This window comes from Trichoderma asperellum, chromosome 6 (genome assembly GCF_020647865.1).
Source record: "Trichoderma asperellum chromosome 6, complete sequence".
NCBI lineage: Eukaryota > Fungi > Ascomycota > Sordariomycetes > Hypocreales > Hypocreaceae > Trichoderma > Trichoderma asperellum.
Genome location: NC_089420.1, coordinates 2,503,769 through 2,516,116, shown reverse-complemented (window position 1 = coordinate 2,516,116; position 12,348 = coordinate 2,503,769). Strand labels below are relative to the sequence as shown.

Genomic DNA, 12,348 nt, shown 5'->3' with positions numbered 1-12,348 from the left:
TGAGCGCTAAAACCGACCCCGCTAAGCTTCAATGCCTTCCAATTGCTCCCCCCTGGGTTTCCAGCGAGCGAAAACGACCCCTCCATCCTGAGACAAGCCCGCCAAAAGCGTCGCTCGTCCCAGCCTATCACCGCCAGTTGCCTGCAGCCATTCACGACCAACCGCCGGGGGTGGGTGCTATAATCGCTTCGCCTCTTTTAAACCTCCCAACTGTTCCGCAGTCGCGTCTGTGTACCTTTGTTTTCTTTTTCTTCCTCTCTTCTCTTGTCTTTTTTTTCCCCTTTCAGCGTCGTCATCGTCGTCGGCTTTCCTTGCTCAGCGCATAAATTCATTCCCGTGCTATCCCCCTTTCTTTTTGTGTATAGACAGGAGAGAGAGAGAGAGAGAGAGAGAGAGTCGTCATCCCCCATCATGAGTAACGAGGAGCATGAGGTGCGTACAATTACGTCAATTCTTCAAACACACACACCCCCCCAACGCCCATATTGGATATCTACCATACAATAAGAGAAGAAAGAAAGAGAAAAAAAAAAAACGAATCATTTGTTTTTGTTCAGAACCAGACTAACGAGCAGATGTGACGCACACACAAAACAGGGCGCATCCATCGAGGAGCAGCTCATCGAAGCCTGCCGGCGCGACAACGTCGAACTCCTGACCGAGCTCCTCGAAGACAAGGAAGACTCCGAAATCACCAGGCTCCTCAACCAAACCACCACCGTCATGGGGAACCACCTCTACCACGAGGCTGCCTCGCGCGGTAACTGTCCGTCTCTTCCTCCTCCTCTTCCATACTATATACTCCTCCCCCGTGTCCCCTTTCTCCGCCCTCATATAATCCTTTCCACATCCATCCGAACCAGAAAGAAAAAAAAGAAAAAGAAAAACTAACACACCAAAAAAAAGACGACATCATCGACCACCTCCTCGACCAGCCCGACTTCGAATGCGACCCCATCAACCGCCAAGAGGGCGACACCCCCCTGCACTCCGCCATCCGCTGGCTCAACGCCGAACCCCCCGCCCAGCGCCCCTTCGGTCACCACCTCATCGACATGATGCTCGAGGCCGGCTCCAACCCGCGCATCAAGAACAAGGGCGGCCTCACCGCCCTGCAGCTCGTCGACCCGCGCAACCAGGAGCTCCGCGACCTCATCCAGAAGCACATCTACGCCGTCCAAAACGCCGGCGACTTCATCAACGTCAGCGATAGCAGCAGCAACAGCGTCGCTGCGCCCGGCGGCGCGCCGCCCCCTCCGCCGCCCGGAGCGGCACCTCCCCTGGTGAACCACGTTGGCGCCCACGACGAGGATGACGATATCGACGACGATGCCGAGTTTAGCGGCAGCGACGAGGAGGAGCGAGCCGAGTGGGAGCGCAGGAGAAAGAACAGGCGGTAAATTAAACTAGAAACCCAAGGAGGAACCAAACACCAATATATATATATAAATGTATACGCACAACTTCTACTAGAAGAAGAAATCTCGGGAGCGGGCCTATAGCGGAGGAGAGAGACAAAGAGAAGAGTTAAAGGTGAAAGGGGGAGCCAGCAACGAAGCACACCTGAGCACCTTTGAGCGAACCGAGGCTAGGCGTTGGAGGATTGCCAATTCTTACAATGACAAGGGGGCGAAGAGGAAGAAGGCTACGTTTGTATACAATAGGTACATCTTGTCGCAAAGACACGATAGTGCGCATGTTGGAGTGGCTAGATTTGCGCTCTTATACACGCCATCGTTGAAGAGCCAGAAAAATCATACTCAACATAGACCCTTCGTGTGGCCATGATCGTGTCTTATACTGTTGTCGTGTTCTTCAATGATTTCTTTAGGTATTATTGCTGCACAAGAGGCTGATATATACATCTCCAGGATAACAATCGTGTGTATACAAAATTATACTCCATGTCTGCCATCCTAAGGAGGAATCATCGACCAAAGCTCACATTTCCACAGCCCTCTTCTTAAGCTCTTATCAAGATACAAGCAGCAACAGCAAAGACCATCAGTACTGCAGTCGACGATCTTGTCGCACCCGCGGATCCCCGCTCTTCCCTGATATACGTCGCGTTTCTGAGTCTCTTGAGCGAATGTGTCGATAATCTACCGCCGCTCGCCAACTCGAACATTTCAGCTCCCAGCTTGCGGAGAATGTCAGTCGACCGTCCCTCGGGGCACATGACAACTTCCCAGCCTCCGCCCTTGGGAATAATAAACGTCGATTGCTGATCATCAAAGGCGAAGCTGTAGGCATCGGGGCACACGGCCTTGACTGACTTGCTATACTGTGACGGCTTGCAAATATTGGGGTCGTGGTATTTGCCAATGCAGCAATCTTTGTCTGTGCCTGTGGCTGCGCAGGCGCTGTTGCATGGAGCAAAGGCGGGCCGCTCAACGTTGTCATCAGGATAGGGGTAGATGCCATTTCCGGGATGAGTCGGAGGGAAAGCAAGATTCAGCCAAGGACACCACCCGCTAACACTTTCGTTTGTCTCTTCAGACTCTAGAGGAATCGGGTAAGTTACGTTGGAGTAAAAGGTGCCTGTACCGTTGCTCGTCGGCGGGAATACCCAGCCGGTGGTGGCGATGCAAGCGCAGTTTGTAAGATTCGGCGGGATAAAGGTGGTGTTCTTGGCAGGGATGTAGTTGATGCCCATGGGGATATTGTAGCCGTCGACGAGAGAAATATCGTAAAAGGTTTGCATGTTGTCAACTCCGCCAGCGAGGTTGAACTCTGCCAGTGTTGCAGGTGTAGCTCCCTATTGCAGCTCATATTAAGGCTTGTCTTCCCAACGCCTAGCAGTCCAAGATATCAAAGATAGAGTAACTACCACTTACGCTGAATTCACAGTCCATCTTTGCGAAGCAATCTCCCGTCTTGCAGGCGCATGATTCCCCATTCACGGTACAGTTCGTCCGCCCCCATACGCGACCTTGCCAGTCAGGGCCTACCTATAGCTTCTTGCTTTTGTTGGTCGCCAGCTCGAACCCTCCAATCCCCGGACCAGTTCCAGATTGAGTGGCGACGCCGGGCCATATTGTCGAGTCGCATTTGTTTGTTACTACCAGCGGAATTTTCTCGTCGGAATCGCCGGGAGGCCCCCGTATGAATCTTTGCGGCTTGTCCGAGGTTTCGCTGAAGAAGGCAGCTTGCCAGTTGTGGTTCATAAATGAATCCTGTGCTGCTTGAGTGCCAGGAATTAATAGCAGGGCGCATATCAGCGTTAGTAGCGCTTGCTCGGTCATAGAATGCCTGTTGCCTGTATTCTGTCTCGAGGCTCCCGACATATATACCATGGCTCTAGTCTGATGAAGGCGTGTCCAACTCACTTAGAGACTACAGCCGTGGATCTAATTAAATTCAGGACCATTATATAGAGACAAAGGTGTTACCATACCTGATTACCAGACGAGCAAGGCTTTTTTTTTCTTGAGATCTAATGGACTAGAGGGCGATCGACTCAGTCGTAAAATCTAGTTGTTTGCGTGTTTGGCCGCCTGAGTTGTCCTAATCCAAAGCAACTCGTGAAAGTTTGCAGCAACAGATGAACAAAGGGCGGCGAAGGCACAGTCAACAATGGCTTTACCAAGAGAAGGGAAGAAGAAGGTCGCAAAAAGAAGCGGTTGCGCCGGCAATTGGCAGCGCGTCTTAAGGTGCAGAGTAACACATCAAGATGATAAGTAGGGTTGAAGAGTATCCGTTGTCTCCAGTACAACGGTGTCTAATAGTATATTATTGGAAAGAAAAAAAAGATCAAGGAAGAAGTAAGAATTGAAGAGAAGAGGGAGAGTCGACAACCAGGAGTGTAAACGAGGGCTAAATATGTGAATCGATAGTAAATCGGTGCTGTGAGCAGGAAATTTTTAAATATTGATACTGGAAAGTAGAGAAAAGGGATGACAAAACAAAGATTTGACCCTATAAAGCTGCAGCGAGATTAAAGACGAGCCCATGTGCCTCCTTCCGCTCGATAGTCCATCCGGCTACGAGGCATCTCCAAATTGAGTCGCGGTCGGGTTGCGAGAATGCAGGAGCCATTTGAGCACACCTCCCGATGTTGTCGCCATAATGCCAAAAATAGCATCTACAGATACCAAATACTTGTACCTGCCAAGTAGAGTCAGATCAAGTTTGAGGTCTGCAATATCTGGCTTAGTACCTTGGGTGAGCACCTGAACAGTAAGTCTTATGATTCCCATGCTACAATGTATTATCGTGTAAAGCAATATGGCAAATGAACTAAACATCACTGCTACACCTCGTGGAGACTGCACTCGAATGGACTAACATATTCCTTGGTCTACCCTTTTAGACTGTCTATTAATAACATTGCCAGTCGTAATCTTCCCTTTCGTTTCATTCGTCATCTTCCTCAAATCAACAAGCAAAAGCACGTGTCAAAGCATGCCATGCTTTCGGCTTGTTTCTCATCCGAATCCAACATCCATCAGAAAAAAAAATTGAAAAAAATAAAAAAAAGATAAAAAGTATGCTGCTAATGTGGCAATAAAAACCCCCCCTTGTCCTCCTTGGTCCTCTCCGAGCACTCCGCCGGTTATATTAAAATACCGCTGGATCGTTTATATTCTTCCTCTCTTTTCGCCTGCATCCCCAGGTAGGTATCATGTGTATATATCTTTGACCTCAAACGCGTGCTAGCTGTCTGAATCAAAGCTCTCGGCTTCAAACAACGTATGTACTGTTAAAGGCTTCTTCGTCTAATTTTCTCCCTCTTTTACCTGAAGCGGGCTCGGCAGCGGCCCATAACCTCGCCTTGGCACACAAGCTCCGCACTGAACTCCGAGCCGTCCAGAGTCAGGTAAATGTCAAAGTATACTCTGTAAAAGGTACCTTGAGGCGTATCCATTCGCTCGAAGTCCTTCTCAAGGTTCTTGCGAGACAGGTCAGATGTAAGGGTAACAACTTCCTTGATGCCTATTGGGTAAAGACGTTAGTTTATCAATTGCAAATTATATCACTGAGTACCTATCAAGAGATATCAGGTAAGTTAGAAAAAGGAGGGACACTTACGAGGATCTTTGGTATACTCTGGGCAGACGTCATCGTCACAGGCGTACAAAACATCTTCGTACATGAGGGTAGCTCCAGGAGCAACCTGTCTGAAGAAGGAAACCTTGTAAGGCTCTCCGTTCTTGACCTTTTGCCCCTTGTGCACAAAGATTTGTCTCGTGAACTTGCATCGGTCCTTGCCGTCAAGCGACGGTACTCGGTAGGCCTCGGGGTGGTAGCCTTCCTTGAAGGGCTGCAGGGTGGCCATGAGGTAGTGGCGTCGGGCAATACGGTGAGTAATGACACGCTCCGTAATACCAGCGGTAACGGCACCCTTGACAATGGCAGCCACCGAGTCCATGGGTCGGACCACCTTGGACTGGAACTGAGGGGGCACATGAAGTTTGATCTGCTGGAACAGGTACTCGGAAGCACCAAATCCACCTACAACCAAGATGTTCTGGAGCGTACGGTTCTGGGCCTGGATGGCGATGATCTGGTTTCGCACCAGCTCCAGAATTCTGTTTACGACAGGCTCGAAACACTGCAGGATTTCTTCGTTGGTAAAGGTCATGTAGCCTTCCTCGATGCCAGCCTCGGGGAATTCAGCCTCAATGCCGACATCAACAGCCCACTTTTGGCCATTGTTTCGGAAATCTGCCTTGATTCGGTTCTCGAAATCCATGATACACTTGGCGTAGACACGGCCGGCTGTCTTGGATCCGTCGGGCAGCTTCATCTTTCGAATCTTGGTCCGCAGGATGTTGCTAAAGTTGCGGTTCAGGGCTGTGGAACCGCACGAATCACCAGAACCGGCAGTACACTCGGCGACGGTAAAAGGATTCTCATCCTCGACTTCGTAGGCAATCAAATCGACAGTACCTCCACCACAATCAACAATCAAGACGGCATCGTGCACCTTGAGGTTGAGCAGACCCGTCTTGGAGCAGAACAGGGCTGCTGCTTCGGGCTCGGAAACAAGAGTCAGGCGGTTGTCGTTTTCGTCACGCAGGAAGCCGGCCTGAATAGCTGCAGCTCGAGTGGCAGCCTTGCCTGCGTCGTTCCAGATAGCCGGTACAGTGAGGTAGTATCGGATATTTCGCTCTTCTCTGTTGAACACCTCACCGAGAGTCTTCTGCAGCGATGATCGCATAGCCTGGCGGAGCTTGAAGAGGTAGTCGGCAGCGACATCGATCTCGGACTTTCCTGGAGGCAGAGGAGGCAGGTTGATGGGGTCAATGTATGTGTTGCCGCTAAGCATCAGCTGCAGCTTGAACCACTCAACCTTTTGGACTCCTGGCTTGGGGTAGCCAGTCGGTGCCAGAGCATCGGCAATGTCGGGGCCCCAGCCGACCACCTTTTGATATTGGTCGTAGTAGAGGACAGTGGGGATCTGATTTAGAGTTAGTTCAAGCGTTTGTGTGGCGCCATCATTGTCTTGACACTGCTCACCTTCTGCTTAGTGTATGAACCCGCACCGGGCCATTCTGTGATGATGTCTTCCTTGGCCTCGTTGTTAGTAGCGAAAGCGAAAGCGACACCAGAAAATGTTGTTCCCTATGAATAGCAGCGTGTTAGAAAGTGTCGTTTGTCTTCTTTTGTCTCTCTCTCTCTCTCTCTCTCCCCCTCTCTCTCTTTCTCTCTCTCATTTTCTTTTCCCCATGTTCTTCCAGCAGGCCATGTATAGCTCGTATTTCTACTGCCGAGACAGGGCCCAGCACGTGGACAAGGGCAAAATAAAGTTTGAGAGCTTGGGAATCAAAGGGTTACTAACAAAATCAATGCCAACAATGAGCTGAGCCTTGCTTCGGCTGGCACCCTCAACCTCGGCCGCGGGGTTGCCCTGCTGGAACTGTTGCGCAATAGGTCCTCCCGCAGGCGGGGGTCCAGGAGGGTATCCCGTAGGCTGGCCAAAGCCGGGAGGGCCGCCCTGAGGCATTCCCGGAGGCATCTGGCCCATGGGATTCATGTTTGGCGGGTATCCAGCGGGAGCTCCTGTGTTGATCGGGGGAGGGCCTCCAGTCATCTGCGACGGCGGGGTGCGATTCTGGCCGGGGTTCATGGGACTCGTGCGGCCCATGGGCTGGCCCTGAGGCGGTTGCGGATAGCTGCCGGCAGAGTAGCTGGGCGGACGCGCGCCCTGGCCTGGGTGGTTCATCGGGAGGCTGGTGGTGGACGACGCGGCGCCTGGAGGAGGCGTCTGGCCGGGATGCGGGAGCTGGTGTTGAGGTATTTGGCCGGGAGGAGGGGTACTGGCGCTGGTGGGGGGCACTGGCTGCTGGATGCTGTGAATGCTGGCGACGGATTTGCGTTTGCCGAGACCAAAGCTCTTGAAGCGGGAGTTCAGCGAACTCATATGGAGGAGGAAAAGAAGGACAGGTCCCGAAGGGAAGATGAAGGAGGAGGGAGTGGAGGGGAGGCCGGACGGGCGATACGATGGGGGAAGGCAAAGGCGCAGGCAGGGTGCTGGGGCGAGAGGATTAGGCCTAGATCGATTGATAGTGTAAGATCAGGTCGGCAGCAGAGGTGTGGTGGTGGAAATAGCAGCAGCTTTTCTTTTTTTCCTCTTTTTTTAAATTTAGTGTCCGCGCTGACAGGTTCTGGAGCTTGCGATAGGACGGAGAGTTAGGACGCCCGTGCTAGAGGTAGGACGAGCGCTGCTGCCCGACAGCGATTGAAGTACTGCTGGGTACCGTGCTTGGCAGATGGAGAAGGGGAGGGGAGCCGGAAAGGGTGCAACGCAACAGTTCAATGTCTCCGTAACAGAGGGCACAGAGGGCTATCTCTCTCTCCAGCGTATGTATGTAGCAGCGCAGGACACGGCCAGGACTCGCCGCCTCTTTCTCTCGTACTCGTACGAGCGCTTGCTTACCTGAGGACTGGGCTTGGACAAGCACCGCAACGCGCCCCCGGGGCTGGCAGTCAGAATTTAGCAACACGAGGCCGGGCCTGGCTGTGCAAGCCGACCCAACGCGTTGGCAGGGCTGAGCCGCACCTTGAGAACGCCTAAGCAGGGCCCGGCGATGTGCCTTGCGCAGCAGGAACCACAGTAATACGCCAGCCCTTGGAAACTCGGGTAGAGCTACGAACGCTGCGAACGTTTGCCAGCATTGCAAGCTCCAGCTACACGTACTTGTACATGGTCTACGCAGCAGCAAGGTGACTGCTTGATAGCTGCTTGCGTCGGTACTTGCAAAACGGAATCGACTTGACGTCAACCAGCTTCTCCGCCCGTATATGCACTCCGTATTTGGTCCCCGTAGAGCGTTGTGTGCGCTACCACCAGACCCTCTTATATGGCCCTGTGGCTGGTACCGTGCCAGGAACGCAACTGTATACCAGACCGTCTTCTACTATCTGTCCTGCTAAGTCTTTTTTTTTTTTTTTTTTTTTTTTGCACTTCAACTCATTTCACTTTTCCCCCCTTCTTTGCCTCACCTCCACTCAGCTCAGACCATGCTCAGTCCCTCATGCAGTCTCTTTGAGCTATGGCTGTTTAGCTGGCCTAGGAACCTGCAGGGTGCAGGTCTGGCCGCATGTACACGGCGCTGTAGCCCGTGCGGCTGAGAAGTCGAGACGCCAGCGATCAGCAATGGCAGAAGCCACAGCAGCGGGGCTAGTGACAAACTCGCCTGGTGCTAGCGATGCAGGCGAGTAATAGGGCAGATCTGGATTGAAAACGCAATAGGATATCGATGGGCCCAGCAGCTCTACAGCGTTTCTCTGGTCCATCTTCATTCAGTGGCTGAACGGATTGGAGAGCGTGAAGAGCGTGGCAAACACCGCCTCACGAAACAGCATCTCCGCATCCCGAGTCGCAAAACAGGCACAAAGTGGGCTTTTGCTCTTCCCTTGTACAAGCAAGCATGCACTCCGTACGGTACTGGTGGAGGCGGTGATCGAGAGAGGCGGGGCAAAGCCACTCGGAAATCGATACAAGCGCTGAATAAAATTCTGCTGCCCTTTCTGTTTCCAAATGGCGCGCCACGTGCCGGAGACAGGCTGTGCGCCCTATTCCATCTCATTCGAGTTATCTCTCTATTCTCACATGTCGTGATATAGGACAAGAAATGGCCACCACCTCCGCTAGCCACAATGAGATGGAGGACTCGTCTTGTCCCAGGGCCAGAAGCCATTGCGCTGTATGTCCTGTGGCAGCACTAGCCCAGGACTTTTGCTCTTGGCGGGTAGGACTTTGTTTGGGCAAGGCGGGGGTCGGTTGGGCTGCAGCCCGCTTCTCGTTCTTCGCGGAACGGTGGGGCCACTGCCAGATTTACTGAAACTACCTAGCAGTAGTAACTATTCTATGCCTACCTACCTTAGCTGTCAGGGACCTGACTCTCCAGCGAGAGATATCGGGGCCTGGTATTTATAGGTTTCGACTAGCGCGGAGAGCATCACAATTGGTAATGCCATACGTACTGCGGTATGGATCTCTTGTAGGCTGTAGAACTCCTTTCGTCCCTGGCCGGCCTCAATTCATATGCCCCAAAACGGTGGGTAGTGTGTAAGCCGTCTCCAAGAGACAGCGGGCTATTATTAGCCCTCGCAGGCATGGCCGCCGCCGCCGCAGAGCCGCAGCGAATCAAATCCCCACTATAAATCAAGCGCACGTCTCCACATATTTTGTGTTATCTGTATGGTTCTAATATCGTCTAACGCTTGCATTTTCTCCAACGAAAACCTTGCGGCCTTAGCTCAGCTGGGAGAGCGTCAGACTGAAGTTCCAACTTCAAGTCACTTGATATCTGAAGGTCGTGTGTTCGATCCACACAGGCCGCAATTTTTTGCCCGTTGCAACAAATTATCGGGATATTCGTTGCTTGTAACGAACGGATATCCTTTTCTAAATTTCTTTTTTGTTGGCTGGCCCCTTCTCTTTTTGCTTTTCGCTCACTATTTATTTACTCATCATTGAATTGTCAGCTACTGAAATGGGTTGGATTCTATACGCTCAGTAGTAGCACATCTTTTTGCTGCCTTTCCAATTTTCCTCTTTAACATGTGAAACCTGTGACTTTCTTATATTACTTCCAAACATACAGTACGACAGCTCCAACTGATTTTTCCTCCTTATTATCCAATTTTGAATATATACCACTTCACCTAAATATAATCATCTAACCTGCACATTTTATAAAGCGACTTGTTGAGTTTGCTGAGGTCCGTCCATATTGCACCACGCGTTCCCGGGTAGCATTAGCATATTCCGCCTCTAAAGCACGTACACTCAACATACTTGCCATTTCATCATTACTGCTGCAGATGCCTACTACCAATTGGCATTAATATTAAGTTGTCTTGCCTACCAGGCAGGTACTTCAGTTATATGCACCGTCTTGATTTAGGGCAAATTGTCTCAAGGGGTAGTTACAGGTTCGCATTGAAATGGAAAGAGCGACGCAACCCGAGCAGGAGGCTCCATCTCCTATTGCCAAGCGTAATGTGCAACTCTTCTCCATATAAAGCTAAGAGAGGCGAATCCGTCTTGTTAATACCGGCAATATTGAGACGCAAAGGTCCGTTCATAATGAACTTCTATCAGGCAAACTTGGCCATTTTGGCTCTGGTCAATGCTTGTTTTTTCCTCTATCGTCATCGCCCTCGAAATCACAAGCCGTGTCATCGCAGCACCCAAGAGGACGAGCCCAAAGAAGTAATTGCTGTCCGATTTCAACGGCAATTCCTCCTTGTCTACACTTTGGTGGTCGCGGCCGATTGGCTTCAAGTGTGTACAAAGATATAATCAAGCCTCCCTTCCTCTACATGCCGGACTAATACGAGGTACAACACACAGGGACCATACACCTACGCTGTATACAAGTACGAAAAGCAGCTGGCAGAACAGACAGTCGCTCTTTTATATGCTTTTGGCTTTGTGTCGGGTGCTGCCAGCGCCCCTTTTGCTGGACAGCTCGCAGATCATTACGGAAGACGCACTGCATGTGTTGCCTACTGTGTCTGCTACGGGATTACATGTCTGGCGATGCTAAGCTACAATCTTAAGATCTTATACGTTGGCCGATTCTTCGGCGGGATTGCTACAACTTTGCTCTTCAGTGTCTTCGAGGCTTGGATGATTACTGAATACCACTTGTCGCGCCTGGAAGAAACCAGAGTTTCTCTCTGCACCGTCTTTGCTAGCATGACAACCATCAGCAGCATCACAGCAGTATGCTCTGGCGTGTTAGGAGATGGTCTCGTTCAATATTGTGATTCTTCGCTGGCACCGTTTCTGGCCAGCCTTGGCTGCTGCATTGGGGCCGGCATCTTCATCTTGGCAGCATGGCGAGAAAATTATGGCAGCACTGAAACTTGCAAAGGAAGCCCCGAATCTCAGACGCTCAAACTTCGCATGCTTGTAACATTGGTCAACCCCCAGGTCGCAGCCCTGGTCTTTGCTTCGTGTTGCTTTGAGGGCTCAATGTACCTGTTCGTATTCTTCTGGCCGGCCGCCTTGGGGAGTGCCAGAGTAAAGTCAGGATATCAGGATGATCTCCCTCTTGGTCTCATCTTTTCGAGCTTCATGTGCGCAATGATGGCCGGATCTAGCATATCGACGACTCGGAATGCTTTATTTTCGAACAGCATAACAATGGATACACTCTCGTTCATATTCATCATAGCTTCTGCAGCGTTTGCCGTTTCAACTATGCTTGGCCATGAGCATTTACTCTTTTGGGCCTTTTGTGTTATTGAGGGTTGTGTTGGGATATATTTCCCAAGAATGGCACTCATCAAAAGTAATGTAGTCGATGATTCTGTGCGAGGTGGAGTGTATAGCACTCTTAGACTACCACTGAATATCTTCGTGGTTGTTGTACACAGTCTCGATCGTGATGGTCAGGGTCCTTCAAAACCGTTCCACTTTCCCCGTATACAATAATCCTGCTAACCCTTAGATTAGGCGATGAGCATCGAAATACTGTTTTCCTAGTGTGTTCAGGGCTCTTGCTCGCGGCGTTTCTCGTTATTTCGAGGCAGACTTGAGGGCCATGCCGTTATTCATCTCTGCTAGGATCCGCTTTGATATCTGGCCTCATTTGCTTCCTTTTTGGAAGGTGGTCCACATGCCCACGTTGCTGCGATTTGGCCCAGCGCTGGTTCGCTTTCAACCCACGTTTGCCGCCGTATTAATGCATGTTGCCGTCTGTATACAGCTTGGCCAGTACGATGTTGGGGCCAGACAGTTTTCCCAGACTCTCGGGCCTCTCTACTCAGATAGCCGGAGGGTAATGGGCCATTTCCCCAAGTTACGTACAAGTAATATAAGAAAAAAATTAAAAAAATTCTTGAGTCAGGCTAAAATGGGCGAGCGAGGGGATATTATCAAATACC

At 51.0% G+C, this 12,348-nt stretch overlaps 4 protein-coding genes and 1 non-coding gene across 5 annotated transcripts; 3 read left to right on the top strand and 2 right to left on the bottom strand.

Annotated features, from left to right (window-relative positions):
- Window positions 1-50: 50 nt before the first annotated feature.
- TrAFT101_010249 (uncharacterized protein) lies at window positions 51-1,915 on the top strand. Its single transcript, XM_066128898.1, has 3 exons — window positions 51-432; window positions 598-766; window positions 907-1,915. Exons 1-3 carry the CDS (start codon window positions 412-414, stop codon window positions 1,398-1,400), a joined length of 684 nt encoding a protein of 227 aa, XP_065985024.1. The 5' UTR covers window positions 51-411; the 3' UTR covers window positions 1,401-1,915.
- Window positions 1,916-1,963: 48 nt separating this feature from the next.
- On the bottom strand, window positions 1,964-2,855 carry TrAFT101_010248 (uncharacterized protein; the record flags this gene model as incomplete). Its single annotated transcript, XM_024907042.1, has 2 exons — window positions 1,964-2,758; window positions 2,838-2,855. 2 exons carry the CDS (start codon window positions 2,853-2,855, stop codon window positions 1,964-1,966), a joined length of 813 nt encoding a protein of 270 aa, XP_024756042.1.
- Window positions 2,856-4,193: 1,338 nt separating this feature from the next.
- Window positions 4,194-7,946, bottom strand: TrAFT101_010247 (uncharacterized protein). The gene is made up of 4 exons (XM_066128897.1): window positions 6,785-7,946; window positions 6,463-6,567; window positions 5,032-6,403; window positions 4,194-4,935 (listed from the first exon to the last, which is right to left on the bottom strand). The coding sequence occupies exons 1-4, from the start codon at window positions 7,364-7,366 to the stop codon at window positions 4,736-4,738; spliced, it is 2,259 nt and encodes a 752-aa protein (XP_065985023.1). The 5' UTR covers window positions 7,367-7,946; the 3' UTR covers window positions 4,194-4,735.
- Window positions 7,947-8,306: 360 nt separating this feature from the next.
- Window positions 8,307-8,668, top strand: TrAFT101_010246 (uncharacterized protein; the record flags this gene model as incomplete). Its single annotated transcript, XM_066128896.1, has 2 exons — window positions 8,307-8,343; window positions 8,487-8,668. The coding sequence occupies 2 exons, from the start codon at window positions 8,307-8,309 to the stop codon at window positions 8,666-8,668; spliced, it is 219 nt and encodes a 72-aa protein (XP_065985022.1).
- Window positions 8,669-9,697: 1,029 nt separating this feature from the next.
- On the top strand, window positions 9,698-9,792 carry TrAFT101_010245. Its single transcript has one exon. It is a non-coding gene; the product is annotated as a tRNA-Phe (tRNA).
- Window positions 9,793-12,348: the final 2,556 nt, after the last annotated feature.

What these genes read in the sequence shown, in the direction of transcription:
- TrAFT101_010247 (XM_066128897.1), bottom strand. Translation starts at nt 7,366, where the DNA reads ATGAGTTCGCTGAACTCCCGCTTCAAGAGCTTTGGTCTCGGCAAACGC. An exon ending in TCATTGTTGGCATTGATTTT is followed by an intron (nt 6,568 to 6,784) that starts GTTAGTAACCCT and finishes TGCTATTCATAG; the next exon opens with GGAACAACATTTTCTGGTGT. An exon ending in AGAGTATACCAAAGATCCTC is followed by an intron (nt 4,936 to 5,031) that starts GTAAGTGTCCCT and finishes TTTACCCAATAG; the next exon opens with GCATCAAGGAAGTTGTTACC.
- TrAFT101_010249 (XM_066128898.1), top strand. Translation starts at nt 412, where the DNA reads ATGAGTAACGAGGAGCATGAG. An exon ending in TGAGTAACGAGGAGCATGAG is followed by an intron (nt 433 to 597) that starts GTGCGTACAATT and finishes CACACAAAACAG; the next exon opens with GGCGCATCCATCGAGGAGCA. An exon ending in GGCTGCCTCGCGCGGTAACT is followed by an intron (nt 767 to 906) that starts GTCCGTCTCTTC and finishes ACCAAAAAAAAG; the next exon opens with ACGACATCATCGACCACCTC.